Source organism: Schistocerca piceifrons, chromosome 2, assembly GCF_021461385.2.
Source record: "Schistocerca piceifrons isolate TAMUIC-IGC-003096 chromosome 2, iqSchPice1.1, whole genome shotgun sequence".
Lineage (NCBI taxonomy): Eukaryota > Metazoa > Arthropoda > Insecta > Orthoptera > Acrididae > Schistocerca > Schistocerca piceifrons.
Window position 1 is genome coordinate 594,998,940 of NC_060139.1, and position 20,047 is coordinate 595,018,986.

Below are 20,047 nucleotides of genomic sequence, written 5' to 3' on the forward strand. Positions count from 1 at the left end.
AATTCGATTCTACACAGAGTACGCGAAAGAACTTGCCCCCCTTCTAACAGCCGTGTACCGCAAGTCTCTAGAGGAACGGAGGGTTCCAAATGATTGGAAAAGAGCACAGATAGTCCCAGTCTTCAAGAAGGGTCATCGAGCAGATGCGCAAAACTATAGACCTATATCTCTTACGTCGATCTCTTGTAGAATTTTAGAACATGTTTTTTGCTCGCGTATCATGTCATTTCTGGAAACCCAGAATCTACTATGTAGGAATCAACATGGATTCCGGAAACAGCGATCGTGTGAGACCCAACTCGCCTTATTTGTTCATGAGACCCAGAAAATATTAGATACAGGCTCCCAGGTAGATGCTATTTTTCTTGACTTCCGGAAGGCGTTCGATACAGTTCCGCACTGTCGCCTGATAAACAAAGTAAGAGCCTACGGAATATCAGACCAGCTGTGTGGCTGGATTGAAGAGTTTTTAGCAAACAGAACACAGCATGTTGTTATCAATGGAGAGACGTCTACAGACGTTAAAGTAACCTCTGGCGTGCCACAGGGGAGTGTTATGGGACCATTGCTTTTCACAATATATATAAATGACCTAGTAGATAGTGTCGGAAGTTCCATGCGGCTTTTCGCGGATGATGCTATAGTATACAGAGAAGTTGCAGCATTAGAAAATTGTAGCGAAATGCAGGAAGATCTGCAGCGGATAGGCACTTGGTGCAGGGAGTGGCAACTGACCCTTAACATAGACAAATGTAATGTATTGCGAGTACATAGAAAGAAGGATCCTTTATTGTATGATTATATGATAGCGGAACAAACACTGGTAGCAGTTACTTCTGTAAAATATCTGGGAGTATGCGTGCGGAACGATTTGAAGTGGAATGATCATATAAAATTAATTGTTGGTAAGGCGGGTACCAGGTTGAGATTCATTGGGAGAGTGCTTAGAAAATGTAGTCCATCAACAAAGGAGGTGGCTTACAAAACACTCGTTCGACCTATACTTGAGTATTGCTCATCAGTGTGGGATCCGTACCAGATCGGTCTGACGGAGGAGATAGAGAAGATCCAAAGAAGAGCGGCGCGTTTCGTCACAGGGTTATTTGGTAACCGTGATAGCGTTACGGAGATGTTTAATAAACTCAAGTGGCAGACTCTGCAAGAGAGGCGCTCTGCATCGCGGTGTAGCTTTGCTCACCAGATTTCGAGAGGGTGCGTTTCTGGATGAGGTATCGAATATATTGCTTCCTCCTACTTATACCTCCCGAGGAGATCACGAATGTAAAATTAGAGCGATTAGAGCGCGCACGGAGGCTTTCAGACAGTCGTTCTTCCCGCGAACCATACGCGACTGGAACAGGAAAGGGAGGTAATGACAGTGGCACGTAAAGTGCCCTCCGCCACACACCGTTGGGTGGCTTGCAGAGTATCAATGTAGATGTAGATGTAGATGTACACAGGCATGCTTTACAGGCACAAAGATAAATACTGGCGCCAAAACCTCTGCGTCAGTAAATAAATTAAAAAAAAAGTGGAAGACGAGCTTTTTTCTCCGCCCCAAATTTCGACCACTGCATTTTCATACATTATCCAACGAAGTAAATACAAACTCCGTATTGTTCATCTTCGAATGTAGCAGCTTTTCAATGTACTACGAAAATCCGACTGGCAAGACCGTTTGCGATGTTTGTCAGTATGGCCAATTCTACGTTCTGATTTTTTTTCTACCTGTGAGAAGAGATGGTTGCTAATGGGAACTTTTGTGAATTCTGAATCACATGCAGTATTCTCTTCACCATAAGAATAATACAAATATAAACATTTTACCATGTATTCTCTCGTGTTTGCTGCTATCTCATTTAAATCCTGTCTGCCTAATAAACTACGAAACTAGAGTGAGACAACACATACGCGGAAGTATACACATATGTCATGTTCATATTCGTATTATTCTTATGCCTAATATGATATAGTCAGAAATGAAGCACGGCAATTGACTATATTTTTAAATCTAAGATGACTCTAATTTTTGTGCAGAAAATAATGTACTAAAGAGGTGTCTGCTAAACTCTCGTTCAGAACATCTTCTATCATACGCAGTTTATTATATGGTTCTTGTTGATCATTATCAAAGAAAGCAGCAGTGTAAATAACAACAAATAGCAGTCTCTTGCCATTGTTTCGCTACTGAGACAATTACTCTCTTTTTTTTATTGTAAGAGGTGGTAGCACGCACAAAAGCAAACCATGCAGCGAGCGGCGACAGGTCGTGAACATTCATTATCGGAATGCGACAAACAATGCATGACACAGTACGGTAACGCATTTTCAGCTTAGAGTGATGAAAACACCTATAACAAAGAGAACGGCAATTATCAGATCAAAGAAAAATAAGCAATCAATTGAAACGAGACGAAGCACATGAAAAACGAAGGGTACGCGCATAAATAAGGACGGAGCGCCTGACGCATAGCAATGGCTACCTGGTAAAGCTTAACTGCTAAGCTTACGGCTCGAACCAAACTACTGCAGCTGTATCGTCATTCATTCGACCTGAATTCTGTCTCATATTACAATGGACCAATATTGTTTCGATTTGGAGGTGCGGCCTAAAACTTTTCTCTCCCCTTGAATTTCGAGTCTCATATTTCAGCTGCGGCTTAGATTCGGGAAATCATTTTTTCCTTTATTTCGAGTCTCATATTTTTCAGGTGCGGCTTAGATTCGAGTGCGGCTTAGATTCGAGTAAATACGGTACGTTAAAATGTAATCTTTGTTTACCAAAAAGTACATCACTTACAATGAACATGCCTCATTTGTATTAAAAATATAACTCGTGGATATTTTGTTCCATTGTACAATACACTATATGTAAATATTTTGTACAGGGATTTTTGTATGGCCTGTTCATGTAAGTATAAATTTGAAAAAAAAAAAAACATATGTATTGTAGTTTTGATAAGATTTCGTTTGTAATATTTTTTGTGTGTAGATTGCTAAACCCAATTTCTGGGGTCATTTGTGGTCACTGAAGTGCCCAGTTAGCTATTTGCAATATTTATCTGGTCAATCCAATGAGGTGGTGATGTGACAATGCAAGCTGGGATATATCTACTTCCTCTCTTGTTCTGCAATCTGCCTCCCTACATTCATTTTTTTTTCATTTTTGACTAACTACCATTAATATATGTGAGTATAATCTGCATTTTCATAAAAGAGAAAGGATCGCCCTCAGTTTTAAAGAATATAACACCAGATATAATTTTGTGCTTAGTTTTATGTATGTAATTGATTTTCTAATTTATTTCGACTATTCCTAGTTAATACTATTGTTATAGGGTGAAATCAGTAATTGTTTCATAACTTAAATTCTATTGTTGACTTCTAAACAACTATAAATTCCTTACTAATTATAAACATTTGGAAAAAGAATCAGTAAGATTCTTATTTGGCTTTATTAGAAAAAATGTTAGCAAAGTGCTTAATTAATTCGAAAGTTATTACCAGTTTCATCAAAAGTATTGTTTGTATAACTATATCTGTTAATTTCATGATTTAAACAAAAAATAAGGCTTAACCCTTGTAGTAGGAGAAATTGTTAACAAAGACACAATTTTCTGATTGATTCAATTAATGGAGCGAGTTATGTTTCAGTTGTAATTTCAGTAATTTTAGCTTCACACAATGTGTAGTTTCAGCAGCTATTATTGTGATGATATCTAAAGGCCCGATTATTGGTCCCAAGACAGTCAGCCCGCAGCTAAGTTTCAGACAAGAAACCTGTGTTGGTTAGAACAACAACAATGCATCAACTTAACCGTGAAATAAATGTAACAAAAATAGGCCATGTGTTAATACAGTGGCAGTGTCTGTTAAATTATTTGAGAGACTGTGAACTGTGTGGTTACGTTTCACTCCTCACAGATGTTCAGCTGCAAACTATTGTAGCAGTATGCTGAAATATGCCTGCAAACTATCAATGTGGCTTAACAATATTTACCAATAGTTAATTGGCCATATTATCTGTGTATATCGGGGTGGGTGGGTTGTGAACAGTGAAAGTAAAGAACTGTGAAATGCAACTGTGCACCTGTTGCCTACATTATTTGCAGTAGTCAGTGTTGAAATTCCACCCCCATTTTTCAGCCAGTATAGCAACACAGTACGTTGACGCTGAGGGCAATCAACGAGGAAATAAAGCGGGCGAACATCACAACACGAAACAGTTGTCACTATAAACTCTGCTGAATTAGTCCTGACCTCCTTCAGTGATGGCACTCGGCTTACTGATTCTGGAATGTCAGCTCTATGCACTTGTGGTAGCAAAATGCTGTACTTTAAAAGCTTTGCCCACTGAAAACTTAGTTAGGTTTCTTTTGCGTTTGCCCTCGTACATGTTCATTTTGGTTGGATACTCGTACATGTTCATTTTGGTTGGATAGCTGGGTTCCACAACAACATTGCATTCTTAATTATAACTTTATTAAATATGACACAATCACAATACAAACTGAGGGGAGGAGGCCTACGCAGCATTTAGTTACTGATACAAAAGATTATAGAGGCAAGGACAGATTTAGAGAATATACAAATCACATGTGAAGACAATAACCTCAACCTGAAACTTGCACACTACTGGCCCTTGCAACAATTGTCACGTTACTGGACAATGGGCTTTTGGGTGATGTTTTTGGTAGGAAATTAAAGTGAGGACTGAGTTGTAAGACGTGTAAAAGGAGAAACTGGCCTTACAATTAATTCAACCATGTGAATGTACTAATGCAGTTTGCTCAGTAATTCTTTTAACTGTTCTAACAAGCAGACATTTCAGTGTAGCCAAGCAGCTATCCGTTTTTAGATGATTGCAGCCTTTTTCACTAGAGAAGCACGCTTTCAATTCAGTGTTAATGTTTTGTGTATAGCTTAAACTCATAATCCATTCTGTTAGGACTGGATGTGGATGTCAAATGGTTGATGAACGTATGTGACTTAACATCTGTGTCCACATAAAATTACTGCTTCTGGTTACCAATGTGTGCAAGAGCGTAACTCACATTACCTGGCAAGAACCTAGTTGGCGCACCAGAAAAGCGATTCACCCAAGGGCCACGTCCAAGTGACCGGCCAGTTCTGTGTCTTGATAGTGTTCTTGCTGGATTGGGATGAACTGTTCCTGAAGCTCCAGCTGGCGTCTGCCTTGAGTATCCATCACTTGGTCGTTGTGTACCACTGCCACGCCGTGCATAGAAGCGAAATGACCCCGTCCCCCGGGGTCGGGAATGTGAAATTTGATCCCTCATGTTGTGGCTCGAGTTGGAAGTGCTTTCTACTCGGCTTTCTAACTGAGTTCCCACATTACCCCTGAAAAAAAAAAAAAAATGGAGGAAAATTCAAAACATATAACCACTGTTTAGAGAATGACAGCCTGAAGGAGATTTAAGTTCATAGCACAACTGAAAACTCTTGCAATACAATATAAGTAATTAAATAATGGGATATATTACAGATCTACTGTAGCCTTTGCCTTCAAACAGGAATGATCAATTAACAGGATGACCCTCAGATCTGAAAGACTAAAAATATGAAAGAAGTGTGATGTTTCTTGTAAAGGATCCTCAAGCAATGTAAGCAGCAACATTAGCATCACAAATTGTAAATATTTCATTCACTTATATGTACAATATCCTTACAAGCACAGTAGAAAATTCTTTTCTTTGCAAAGTACCTGAAGTGAAATTTATGCATCCACACTCAGTAATGCCATTGAAATAGGAATATCGGACTGAAGATAACAAACTACTGTTCTGTGAAGTGAATAGTGTTTATATGCAGAAGAGAATATCAGAAGCACTGTAACATCATAGACAGATATGTGGAGAAGTGCACGTTCCTTAGGATCCACACAAATCAGAAATGAAGTCAATAATGGTCCCTGCTTAAATCATCAACCAATGACTATCAAGACCAATTTCTGTATGATGTGAGTGAATTCAATCAAATTAAATCATCCTTAGACAGACACAGAATATTTCCTGCTTGCCTGTTGTAGAATGCACATGACACAAAATCGGAATCAGGAAGTCAAGATAAGGCTATGTGTATTTACAAGTAAAAAACTACAGTAAGAACCCGAACATCACTTTATAAAGTTAAATGAGGTCATAACCTATAAATAGAATGTGCCAATCGCTGCCACTTGGAAAGTTTTGTGGAGGGTGGAGAACACTCAGTACCTGACAGAACAAATAGCCAACTTGTCCAAGTTGATTTTAAGGAGAATTTAGAAATGTCTGACATATTTTAACCATGATTTGCTATATGGGCTGTTTTACTTAGGAACTGTAAGTTCTATTGTATTTTTTGACAATCTGTGGATAACATTGAGGCAAAATTTGTTAGTCATGGTATCTTAAACTGGTTCAAGTCATATCTTTTTGGCAGGTGTCACACAGCAGAAATATGTCACAAAAATAAAAGTTATTTTTCAGTAATATTTAAAATGTATCAACACAATAGGATAGCAAAATGTTAGGGATAATGACTGCAGCAACAAGGCACAGCATTCAGGAGATGATGACTAACAAAATAGGTATATTATGGCTTTCCAAAGAAACAATCTTAAGTCTCAACTGGCAAACAGTTATCACAATTAAATTAGTATGACAGTTATACAACACTCATATTAAGAATCAAATCTTAAGGGCTTACCATGGGCGAGCAATCTGTACCAGCAGAAGATCAACAAGTTCAACTGATAGCTGCAGCAGAAAGTAAATATCTGAAAGAAAAACTACAAAAAAGTGGGTGTCAATTTCAATTATGAGAAGAAACACACAAGAAATTATTATTTCAATATTAAAGTGAAAAGCTAAATGTGTTGCATCTGTTGTAAACGTATACTATAATTAAATACATTTTTATTGATTTGAAAAGCTAAATGTGTTGCATCTGTTGTAAATGTATACCATAATTAAATACATTTTTATTGATTGGTTTCAAAGACACAGTTTTTCCTCATATTTAAATTGCTCAGCAATATTTCATAATAAATTATTACACAGAATTGTTTAGTAGTACACATCTCCAAGTTAACAAATCATCTGCAAAGCAAGCTTTCTTCACACAATAATCTGAAAATTTTTGCTAACTCATTCATGACAGGAAATTGTTTTCAAATACAGTCATCCAAAGCCCACCAACCTCTTTCACAGTCTGACTGTAGCAACTATGTAGCAGAGATTTCGTTGACTCTCTGCAGGGTAGTAAAAGATATACTGCAAATCAGACCACATGGGGAACACCTAACAAAAGTTCAGTGAGAACTAGGCTACTGGCCACAAAATCCCTCCAGTTTTTCGTTTATTCACTGAGATCTTTCCCAACTAGTACTTTGCTAAAGTGACATAATTTAAGTATGACAGGAACCTATTCCTCAGTGAAGTTTGAGAAATACTGTCCCTTTGCTCAAGCATATAAATGAAAGACATACTAAAGGCCATAGGAGGGGGAGTGTTCATTGCAGTTGATAAACATATTGTCTCTACTGAGGTCGAAGTTGAGTGTGACTGTAAAGTCATCTGGTCACATATATCAGATGTACGGGAAACCGAGTTAATTGTTGCATGTTTTTACTGGCCACCTAACTCTGCTGTGACTGTTCTAGAGTCATTCAAAGAAAGCCTACAGTCAATAGCATGTAAATACACAGAGCATGCAATACTAGGTGGAGGCGACTTTAACCTGCCAAGTGTGGATTGGGATGTCTATGAATTCATTACGGGGGTTGCAGAGAAATACTTTACTTTCTGAAAACTGTCTTGAGCAGCTAGCTTGGCAGCCCAATTCAATAGAAATATATCTTGTAGCTACAAATAGACCGGACCTTATCGACATTGTCAGTACAGAAATGGGGATTAATGATCATGATGTCATGATAGCAACTATGATTACAAAAGTTAATAAATCAGCCAAGAAGACTAGGAGAGTGTGTCTGCTAGAAAGAGGAGATAAGCAGTTAATAGCATCTCACTAAGCCAGTGAATTGGTATCACTCAGTTCAATTAAGATGGATGCAGAGGAATCATGGGTAAAGTTTAAGCAGATTGTAAATCGTGGTCTGGAGGGTTATGTGCCTAGGAAGTAGATAAAGGATGGAACAGAAAAATCATGGTTTAATAACAAAATTCGGTGGATTCTGAGGAAGCAGAGGCTGTTGCACTCTCGGTTCAAAAGGGGAACACACAAATGGCAGCAAGCAAAGGTTAGCAGAGATTCGTGCTGTGAAAAGATTTATGCACCAAGCATACGACAACTACCACCATCATATCTTAGCAAAAGATCTATTAAGAGAACCTGAGAAAATTTTGGTCTTACATAAAATAGGTCTAAGCCTTCCATTCAATCCCTTGTTGATCAGTCTGGTGTGGCAGCTGAAGATAGCAAAATGAAAGCCACAGTTCTAACTTCACTTTCAGGAAATCGTTCACACAGGAGAATCGCAGAAACATATTGTCATTTGACCATCAGACAGACTCCCGTATAGAAGACATAGAAATAATCATACCTGGCATAGAGAAACACCTGAAAGATTTGAAAGCAAATAAATCATCAGGCCTGGATGGAATTCCAGTTTGATTTTACAAGGAGTACTCTACGGCATTGGCCCTTTACGTAGCTTGCTATCACAAATCCCTCGCCCAGTGCAAAGCTCCAAGTGACTGGAAAAAAAGCACAGATGACTCCAATATATAAGGAGGGTAAAAGAACACCTTCAAAATTGTAGACCAATGTCTGTAACTTCTGTCTGCTGCAGAAGCCTTGAACATGTTCTCAGTTCAAATATAATAAACTTTCTTGATACTGAGAAGCTTATGGCCACAAATCAGCATTGTTTTAGAAAGCATTGCCCGTGTGAAACTTAGCTTGCCCTTTTCTCACATGATATACTGGGAACTATGGATGTAGGGCAACAGCCTGATTCCATATTTCTATATTTCCAGAAAGCATTTGACATGGTGCCCCATTGCAGACTGTTAACGAAGGTATGAGCATATGGAATAAGTTCAAAGATATGAGAGTGACTCAAAGACTTCTTAAATAACAGATTCCAGTGTGTTGCCCTCGATGGCAAGTGTTCATCAGGAACACACACATAATCAGGAGTGCCCCATGGAAGTGTGTTAGGATCACTGTTGTTTTCTATATACATAAATGATATGGCAGACAGGGTGAGCAGCAATCTGTGGTTGTTTGCTGATGATGTCATGGCGTATGGTAAGGTGTTGAAGTTGAGTGACTGTAGGAAAATACAATATGACTTAGACAAAATCTCCAGTTGGTGTGATGAATGGCAGCTAGTCCTAAATGTGGAAAGTTAATACAGATGAGTAGGAAGATCAAACCTGCAATGTTCAGATACAGTATTGCTAGTGTCCTGCTTGGCACAGTAAAACTGCTTAGATATCTGGGCTAACATTGCAAAGTGGTGTAAGATGGAAAGAGCATGTGAGAACTGTGGTACGGAAGGTGAATGGTCGACTTCGGTTCACTGGGAGAATTTTCGGGAAGAGTGGTTCACCTGGAAAGAGGATCAAATATAGGATGCTGGTGTGACCAGTTCTTGGGTAGTGCATGTGTGTTTGGGATCTGTACTGGGTCAGATTGAAGGAAGACATCGGAGTAATTCAGAGGCAGGCTGCTACATTTGTTACTAGTTTGTTCGACCAACATGGAAGTGTTATGAAGACACTTCAGGAACTCAAATGGGAAACTGTGGAGAGAAGGCAACATTCTTTTTGAGAAACACTATTGAGAAAATTTAGAGAACCGGCATTTGAAGCTGACTGCTGAACAATTCCATTGCTGCCAACATAAATTGGCTGCAAGGACCATGAGGATACGATACAAGAAATTAGGCTATAAGGAGGAATACAGACGGTCATTTTTCCCCTCACTCTATTTGCGAGTTGAACAGGAAAGGAAATGGCAAGTAGTGGTAGATGGTACCCTCCACCATGCGTCATATGGCGGCTTGCGGAGTATCTATGTAGATGTTGATTTAGATGTAGAAATAAACAGTGACAATATAAATTAGTTCAGAGAAAGCAGTCATACTCAATGCATGAATGAGCTGCAGGACTCTTCTCAAACTAACTTTACCATGAAAGATTTTTCACAGAGCAAGAGTCACTGTTGGCACAATCAACAGCTAACAGCAGATTCGACACAGGGTTTAATAGTACATGTCCAAAGATTTTATGCTAATGCAATGATTGCAACTGCTTTTCAAAATTGCTTTCAGCTGTTTCATGGCAGGTGTAGGACAAACTACTTAGTGGTTATTAATACTGTCACAAGCAGAGGTACTTGCAATGTGGCATGGTGGGAAATGTTGCTGGCTTACATGCTGTGGGTCACCAGTTCAAACCTGACCACCAGCAATCACACTGACGGAAAAAAATCCCAACAATAAGAAATAATAAATATAGAGTAATGAAATTTTGGGAATCATTTGCCCAGGTAATCTATTTAAGTGATTAAATTGCAAGTTTACAGGTTAATTTAAGTGTGAGAAAAGCCATTGCAAATGTGAAATACTGGTACATTAACAACCAGTATAACCACCAGAATATTGAATGCAAGCATATATGTGCAGGCATTGTATTATACAGGTGCCAGGTGTAGCTTGTGGGATGGAGTTCCACGCCTGTTGCACCTGATCAGACAATACAGGGACAGTTAATGCTGGTTGAGGACAGCACTGGAGACGTTGTCTGCTGATGTTCCATACATACGCAACTGGAGAAAGATCTGGTGATTGAGTAGGTTAAAGCAATATGCCAACACTCTGTAGAGCATGTTGGATCACAATGGTGGTATGTTGTGAAGTGTTACCCTAGTTTGAAACACCTCATGAAAGCTGCCCGTGAATAGCAGCACAAAAGGTCAAAACACCAGACTGGCATACAAATTTGGAGTCTGGGTGCATGGGATAACCACTAAAGCGCTACTGCTCTCGTATGACAATGCACCCCAGATCGTAATTCAAATTGTAGGTCCAGTGTGTCTAGGCTGCAGACAGGTTGGTTGCAAGCACTCCCACGGCCTTCTCCTCACCAACACATGGCCATCTCTGGCACTGAGGCATGACCGGCTTTCTACAGAAAAAAACAACTGACCACCACTCTGCCTTATAATGACCTCAGACTTGACAATACCGAAGTCGGAAATGATGGTGGTTTGGGGCCAGTGGAATGCCTGCAACGTCTGGCTCAGAGATGTCCTTGTAAATGATTTGTAACAGTTTATTGTGTCACTGTGGTGTCAACTGCTGCTCGAATATGCCGAACACAATGGTCTTCCCTCTTGCTAGTGCCATGTGGCCATCCAGAGCCTGGTCTTCTTGTGAGTGTACCTTCCTGTGACCACCGCTGCCAGCAATTAATACGGTGGCTACATTCCTGCCAAGTCTTCCTACAATATCATGGAAGTAACACCCAGCTTCTCATAGCCCTTTTACATGCCTCTGCCAGGCACTTATATGTGATTTGTAGAGTATCAACGTAGATGTAGAAACACAATGAGCTGTTAATAATGGCATCTTTGACTTCATAAAGGCATTTTTGACTATCATCAACTCCCTACATCCAATCTCAAAGGTGACTTTGTCACAACCACTACAATGCAAATTTGAAAGCAAACCTGATTTGAATCCTGATAGTGGTGCTACAACTAGACTCTTATGTGACTGATGGGAAATTTGAAGAGAGAGCTTTTTTCAGGTGTAGGAACATGCCTACCTAATTTCATTTACCTCACTCTTTTTTTCTGTCAGTATATTTGTTATTTAATATTTATCATTTCTGAAAGGTCCTCAAAATATATTACATTTATAATGCTTGTGTATTCAATTTCTGTGTAAACACCTGCACTCCCTATCCAGTAAGTCAGTTTCATTATGGCTGTACATTGGTGCCAGTAATAAATGTGCTTACAAGTGTAAGTGCTGTGCTACACTGATGGTCCTGACCTGATTGTGGTTTCAACATAACGCTGTTTGGGGAGACACCGTACACTTTAAGGTATGCTACGTAAGAGCCAATGCCTACATGGACAGGACTCAGAATACAAGTAGTAAATTGTTTCCACACAGTCCCTATATTTAGAAGATAAATTGACTCCAACACATCAGGCATTCATCAGTGCTCTCCAGAGATACTCATCAAGACCTGAGAAAATAACTGAAAGGATTTGATCAAGTTGCCAAATAAGGTCATAAATTGGAAATACATCCAGTAAACAGGAATATGAATGGCAAGAGTAATATCAATGACAGAACACACCCTTTCAATTTATCATTTTAAAAGAATGCAGTCATAACATTATTCTTGAATGGGACGTCTTACAAGCATCACAAGCAGTCACAGATTGTGGAAGGTCAGAGCTCCAGATTGATGAATCTATTGCTACAAGTACACATAAAAAAGGTTGCTCTGGCTGGTTGTTTGCTACTGAAGCTGCTGTTAACCCATCCTCATCAACAAGATGAGTTCCAGTCATAAATCGAGATACTCAATTAAGCTGTGCAGCTTTTTTCAATTGCAAACAGCTACTCAGCCTCACAAAAGTAATCTACATGCCTAACGGTACACAACCAGAAAAAGATGAACCAATCCAGGAAGGGCAGCTTGGTGTCACTGACGACAAATCGTGCTCTGCTACCAATACAGACAACGCAGGGAGTAAGCTACTATTTAACTGCGAACAGCACCTGGCCTTATTGAGGAATAGCACTGAGGAATTATTCCCATTCTGCAGAAATTTGAGTGCTTTCAAATTTGGAATGGAGAAAAGACAGGCCACGCAGTCCACGTAAAACACCATATAAATAATGGTGATCATCCACCAACTAGCCAGCACTTGTGTAAGGTCTCACTGGCTGAATAAGACAGATAATCCAGGAGGTAATGGAGAAGATGCTGAAAGATGACATCACTTAACCTTCAGAGTCCTTGGTCCTTGTGAAGAAAAAGAATGTGGCACATGGCACATTGGCGTTGACTGAACTGAATGGAACAACATCACGAAAAAAGATATCTACCCATTTTGTGGACTGGTGACACCCTAGACTGCTCAAGAAGAGCAAATTGTATCTCAAACTATGGACATGTAGCAACGCTACTGGCAAATAGAGGATGACAAGGCTGACGAGGAAAAGACTGCCTTCATAACTCTTGGTGGCCTCTATAACTTTAAAGTTATGTCATTTAGACTGTACAAAGCTCCAGTCACCTTTGAACATACAGTGGCCAATCTGCTTCGACATGTTAAATGGATTTTTTGCTATTTGTATGACTTCGTCATTTTTTGATGATCTTGAAACCTAGACTGGGCTGGATCGCTCAGATTCAGGCAGATTTTGTTTTAAAACTATTTGACAGAGTGAACTACTTTTGAGTAAGCCATTCATTGTAGCTTTCAGTTAACATTTCTAGAGGCCACTAATTGCTTCATCATTACTCTTTGTATGCCAGTTGATTCCGACATGAGAAGAAATCGGTTTTGTGTCCAAGGCACCCAGCCCATTCGTTTACGTTAGCTTTTGCTGCTTATGCACTTTCCTTTTTACACTGTCTGCGAGCAGTAAAATTGCTCAAAAACGGCTTGGCAGCATCCATTAAGTGAGGAAAAAATTGAAAAACTGTTGTTAGAAAATTATTATTACAGACGAATGCAGATCCTAATTTTGTACCTGAAAGCGATCAAGACACAGAAAGTGAAATGAGTACAAAAAGGTTAACAGCAAAGATCCCATCATTATTCCTGTCAAAAACATGAGTATACCCACTAACACTAATTGAGGTTCTCTATCAACTTGTGCGATTGGTTCCGGAGCCTCTTCCATTGAACCATCAATGTGCTATTTGTTGAGACACGGAAAAACTAAATGGCTGAAAACTGTTCCCAACCAAAATGTCCATACCAGATCTTACAATTTAATTATGCATTTGCTTGGTGCCAGTGTGGAAGACAGGAATGCTAACATCACTGTTGAGCTCTGGAAATTGTTCATCGACAATGATTTGCTCGATTTGATAATAGAAAGCACAAATACTTACATAAGTCACACAAAATCTCTTGAAAAAGGGTGACCCAAATATTGCAAGAAACTTGGGGGAAAAAAGAGGAGTTTAAGGCATTTTTGGGTCTTTCACTCATTTCTAGCATTCTTCATGGAGGCAAAATGAATATGGATGAATTCTGGGATACTTGTGACATCTGGACAGAAATATTCCCTACAGGTAAGTCACTGCAATGATTTAGTTTTCTTCCAAGATATTCACACAAGTAAGGCACATAAAAACAAGTGATAAGCTGACCCATTTATATGATGTTACAGAGGGATTCACAAAAAACAGCACAAGGCATTACACAACAAGTTAATATCTTACAGTTCATTAAATGTTGCTATATTCTGAGCATGTACATTCCTTCAAAACCTGGAAAGTACGGGATAAAAATATTTACCATGGCAGACATAAAAACATACTATGTATGAAATTTCGAAGTATATGCAGGACGACAACCTGTAGGTTTCTTCAAAGCGAGTAACACAGCTGACGATGCTGTGCTCAGACTTGTAGAGCCACCGAAGGGAACAGAAAGGAATATTACCCTTGACAATTGGTTCACAAGCAACACTCCTGCTAGAAAACTTTTCAGAGATTATAAGCTGACACTCATAGGAACATAAAGCAAGAATAAATGAGAAACTCCTTTTGAATTTTTGTCTCACAGAAGCAGAGAAATATATTTGCTCATATTTATATTCAGTGACAATTTCACATTGGTGTCAAATGTGCCAAGGAAAAACAAAAGTGTAATTTTGCTATCATCAACACATACACACAATAAAATCAATGAAGAAACAGGTAATATGAATAAGCCAGAGATTATTACATTCGAAACCTCAACAATGAGTGGAGTGGATGTAGCTGATGCCATCTGTTCAGAATAAAATGTTGAAACACAAACAAGACTGCTCATTGTGCTTATTTTATGTCATTTTGAACAATGCCAGTATAAATGCACTTGTAATATGCAAAGCAAACTCAGGACTAGGAATTTCAAGAAGGCCATTTCTCAAGCAACTGGGTTTGGAGCTGATAAAACACATGGCACAGAAAGCTAACTGGAAGAATCTCCCGAGGAACATTCACCAGCTGGCACCAAGGCTATCTGGGATTACCACTGAGAAGGAAGCATCCCAGAAGGCAAATGAGGTTGTTATAGAGATAAAGAAAAATAAAAAAAACATTTTTGTAAAAGTTGTTGAAAGTTGCTTGTCTCATATTGTAACGTTATGTGATGGCTGTGCAGAAAACACAGATCAGTAATGGTGTATCATAATGAGTCGACAATGTGTAATATTGTTTGTTACAAAACTACCTTCATAGCTTGTAAGGATGTGAAGTTAAAAAAAAAAAAAATGTTTTAAATTTTCAAGAATGTTTTTAAATACTGAATAATTTGATTTTGAGATTTTCGGATGAGTACTACCTTATCTTTAAAGACATTTATGGTAAACTTAAATACTAATAAACAGTAAAGGCAGTATTTTAGACACTGTTGTTGAAGATTTTTGTCTAACATCTTCTCTGTCATTTCATGAGAGAATATAACATAATAGTATTAACATTTACATGTTACATTGTAAGACAATGCACAGCCTAAGTTTTTCTGGGCCTGCCCCATTCCAATTGCTTTAAGAGACAAAGCAGCCAGTGAATTGAAAGAATTGCAAGATAATGGTGTAATTGCTGCCTTTCAAGCTAGTCAATGGGCAAGTCCTCTCATTTTGTTGCCTAAGCATTCTGGTCGCATTCACATTTGTGTTGATTTCAAGTCTTCAACCCACAGACAACAGTTGGCACTCATCCGTTACCTCACCATGAGGAACTCGTGGACAGCCTTGGTACAGGACGCTACTTTTCCAAGAAAGATTTGTGTGATGCCTACTTGCAAATTCCATTGCACGAAGAATGACAGGAAGTGTATGTTGTAAATATACACTTAGGACTGTTCAAGTATTTGCATTTGTGCTTTGGCAGTGCTTCCGCACCTGCACATTATTTGGAATAGCTGACTTCAAAAGTGCCATTTTGCTCAAACTACCTTGAGGATATCGTCGTCTCAGGTCGTACAACAGAGGAACATATTGCCAATTTGCATACTCTTTTTTTGAGTGCTGTCAGAAAAATGACTCTGGTGTCATCTCGAAAAATGTGACTTTTTTTGAACTGAACTACAGTACTTAGGTCACGTGATAAACAGTCAGGGTGTGCAGGTTGTAGGCAACTGACATTTCCTCTTGGTCTCTTGATTTGTTTAGCAGTCAAGGATCTTGAAACCCTGGATTTTCTTTTCATGCCTGAAAATGATGCAGTCTGGTGAACAGTGTGACTGGCACTCCCCACAGCTGATGAAGCTGGGAAGAGGGGCACAAAGATTGTTCTTGTATAACTGGTGACCAAGCCCCTACAGACTGAGTTCACATTGCAATGAGAAGACATGTACGAATTGCATGTATTTGTAGTACCATGTGGATGTAAGAATATACAGTTTGACATCACTGCAATAAACCATCACCTTTACCTTCTCAGGCAAGTCACCTATAAAGGCCATGATAAGGCTCCAGTATCCACTCCATTATGTTTTGGTCTCTGCAGGACCTAGTCACTCAAAATTAGCATGAAACTCACCATCAGTCCATAAAAAGGAGACATCTATGGAAAATGGTACCTTGTATCATAAGCATGACATGAATACACCAGGCTCGTTGCAGGTGAGCAGTGTCCATTACTCAGTAGTGTCCATTACTGAGTCTGGAATACTCTTGAACTATCTTATGTTTGTAATGCTGTTATATTCTCGAATACTCAGTGTTCGCATGAAGGGGCACACTCCATCCAAAAGGTCAGCTCTGATCTGGCTGTCCTGAGGTGTCAGTAATAAACGTGCTTGCAGTTGTAGGTGCTGTGCTTAATTGATGACCCCAGCCTTTTTTATTTGAAATTGGGAACTCCAGATTGGAATATTAACATTGTAGGAAAAGGCAGATTGCTAATTAGCATGAGGATGACACGTTAAGTTGCAGACAGGCACAGTTAAAAGATACTTATACATAAGCTATAAGCCACGGCCTTCATCAGTAAAAGGAAGAGAAACACAAGCCATTCATTCACACAAGCACGCATCCTCAAGCACATATGATTGTCAACTCCGGCAGCTCGGACCAGAGTTGGTCTGAGCTGCTTGAGTTGGCAGTCATATGTGCATGATGGGTGCTTGCTTGTGTAAATGAATGATGTGTTTCTCTTTCCTTTTCTGATGAAGGCTGTGGCCAATAGCTGATACATAAATCTCTTCATTATGGCTATCTGCAACTTAATATGTAATCTTTACACTAAGTAGCAATCTATCTTTCCCTACATTGTTGATTTGAACATGGCAATGCAACTACTGCCGGTTTACAAAACTGTGACTGTTTTCAAATATGGAGTGCATTATTTTGCTTTCTTTGCATTTTATACTGTTTTTATTAAGCACATATAAGGTCATACCAATTCTTAATCTGTCATTGCATACTCAACCAGGGTATGCTTAAAATTATATTACAAATTTCATTCAAAAGATCCTCTTCAATATTTTCCTCCCACAGGGGTAGTTTAATCCATATTTAGTTTTTGAAAAACTTTTCACAAGATGCTTTAGACCTTCTGAATGCCCATGCATGGAAAAGCTATGTGTAAGTGTGGTTATATACAGTATACCGTATTTACTCGAATCTAAGCCGCACTTTTTTTCCGCTTTTTGTAATCCAAAAAATCGCCTGCGGCTTAGAATCGAGTGCAAAGCAAGCGGAAGTTCTGAAAAATGTTGGTAGGTGCCGCCACAACCAACTTCTGCCGTCGAATATATGTAGCGCTACACAGGCATGCTTTGTAGGCACAAAGATAAATACTGGTGCCAAAACCTCTGCATTAGTAAATAAATTAAAAAAAAAAGGTGGAAGACTAGATTTTTTTCTCCGCCCCGAGTTTCGACCACTGCATATTCATACATTATCCAACGAAGTAAATACAAATTCCGTATTGTTCATCTTCGAATGTAGCAGAATTTCAATGTAGTACGATAATCCGACTGGCAAGACTGTTTGGGATATTTGTCAATGTGGCAAACTCTACGTTCTGAATTTTTTCCTACCTGTGAGAAGAGATGGTTGCTAATAGGAACCTGATGAAATGTGAATCACATGCAGTATTCTCTTCACCATAAGAATAATACGAATATAAACATTTTGCCATGTATTCTTTCGTGTTTGCTGCTATCTCATTTAAATCCTGTATACCTAATAAACTACGAAACTAGAGTGAGACACCAGCAAACGCGGAAGAATATACATATCGTGTCATGTTTATATTCATATTATTCTTATGCCTAATAGTGATAAGTCAGAAATGAAGCACGGCAACTGACTAGATTTTTAAATCTAAGATGACTCTAATTTCTGTGCAGAATTTGATGTACTAAAGAAGCGGCCGCAAAGATTTTCAAACGGAGAAAAATTTTTGCCTAACTCTCGTTCAGAACATGTTCTATCATACGCAGTCCATTATTTGGTTCTTGTTGATCATTATCAAAGAAAGCAGCAGTGTAAGTAACAACAAATAGCAGTCTATTGCCATTGTTTCGCTAATGAGACGATTCTTCTCTCTTTTTTTTTTTCCTTTTTAAATTTTAAGCGTTGGTAGCGCGCACAAAAGCAAGCCATGCTGCGAGCGGCAACAGGCCATAAACACGAACTATCAGAATGCGACGAACAATGCATGACGCAGTACAGTAATGCATTTTCAGCTTAGAGTGACGTAAACACCTACAACAAAGAAAACGGCACTTATCAGATCAAAGCAAAATAAGCAATCGATTCAAACCAGGCAAAGCACGTGAAAAAGGAAGAGTACCCGTATAAATACGGACGGAGCGCCTGGCGCATAGCAATGGCTACCTTGTAAAGCTTAACTGTTAGGCTTACGACTCCAACCAAACTACTGTAGCGGTATCGTCATTCATTCAACCTAAATTGTGTCTCATATTACAATGGACCAACTTTGTTTCGATTTGGAGGTGCGGCCTAAAACTTTTCTCTCCCCTTGAATTTCAAGTCTCAAATTTCAGGTGCAGCTTAGATTCGGGAAATTTTTTTTCCTTTATTTCGTGTCTCATTTTTCAGGTGCGGCTTAGATTCGAGTAAATACGGTAGCTACCAATGTTACCAAACGAATGCAAAAGCAAGACATTCTGGAAAGAATGTCAGGTGGTCTTTTGTGCCTAAAAGTCACTGAAAGCTGCAAGTACACTTCACAGTCTGAAGCTGGCATATCATTTATTTAAGAACTGTAATTTTCTCAGCAACAGTGGTATATATTTCAGAATAAAATTCTGTCATCAGTTACACAATTAGGAAATTTATTTCACTTTACTAATTTCAACAGATTAACTTATCATTGTCAGAAGCCTAGAAAATTTGGGATATTATTAATCATTAGAACTTGCCCATACATGCATGTAAACTATAAAAGTGTATTACAAAAACTTATTTAATATTAGTTTGGCAGATGTCAATATCTTCTTCACAGAAGCATAATGCCACGATATGTTGATAAAAGTATATATTGTTGATATCAATATAATGGAAGGAAACATTCCACGTGGGAAAAATTATATATAAAAACAAAGATGAGGTGACTTACCGAACAAAAGTATATATTGTATGTGACAATTACAAACACAGATTGATAATTTACAGTAAATTAATCATATGGCTGAATGTTATTCTGAAATAATTTATTTAAATGCAACAACAAACTAAGAAATTAGAACTAGTTTCCAAGGAGCGATATGCTTTTATTTTATCCATTGTGGTTAGAGAACACCACAGCTGTTCTCATAAATTACACTGCAGCAAATACTGCAACTAGCCACAAGG

General features: G+C 38.7%; 1 protein-coding gene across 1 annotated transcript in view; it reads right to left on the bottom strand.

Moving 5' to 3' along the window:
* LOC124774996 overlaps window positions 1-20,047 on the bottom strand; it is a 338,749-nt gene that overhangs the window by 58,528 nt on the left and 260,174 nt on the right. Inside the window, exons 19-20 of the mRNA XM_047249749.1 lie at window positions 6,709-6,790; window positions 5,060-5,361 (exon numbers count right to left, since the gene is read on the bottom strand). Of these exons, the coding sequence (XP_047105705.1) occupies window positions 5,060-5,361; window positions 6,709-6,790 (384 nt within the window). The remainder of the gene's footprint in view (window positions 1-5,059; window positions 5,362-6,708; window positions 6,791-20,047) is intronic.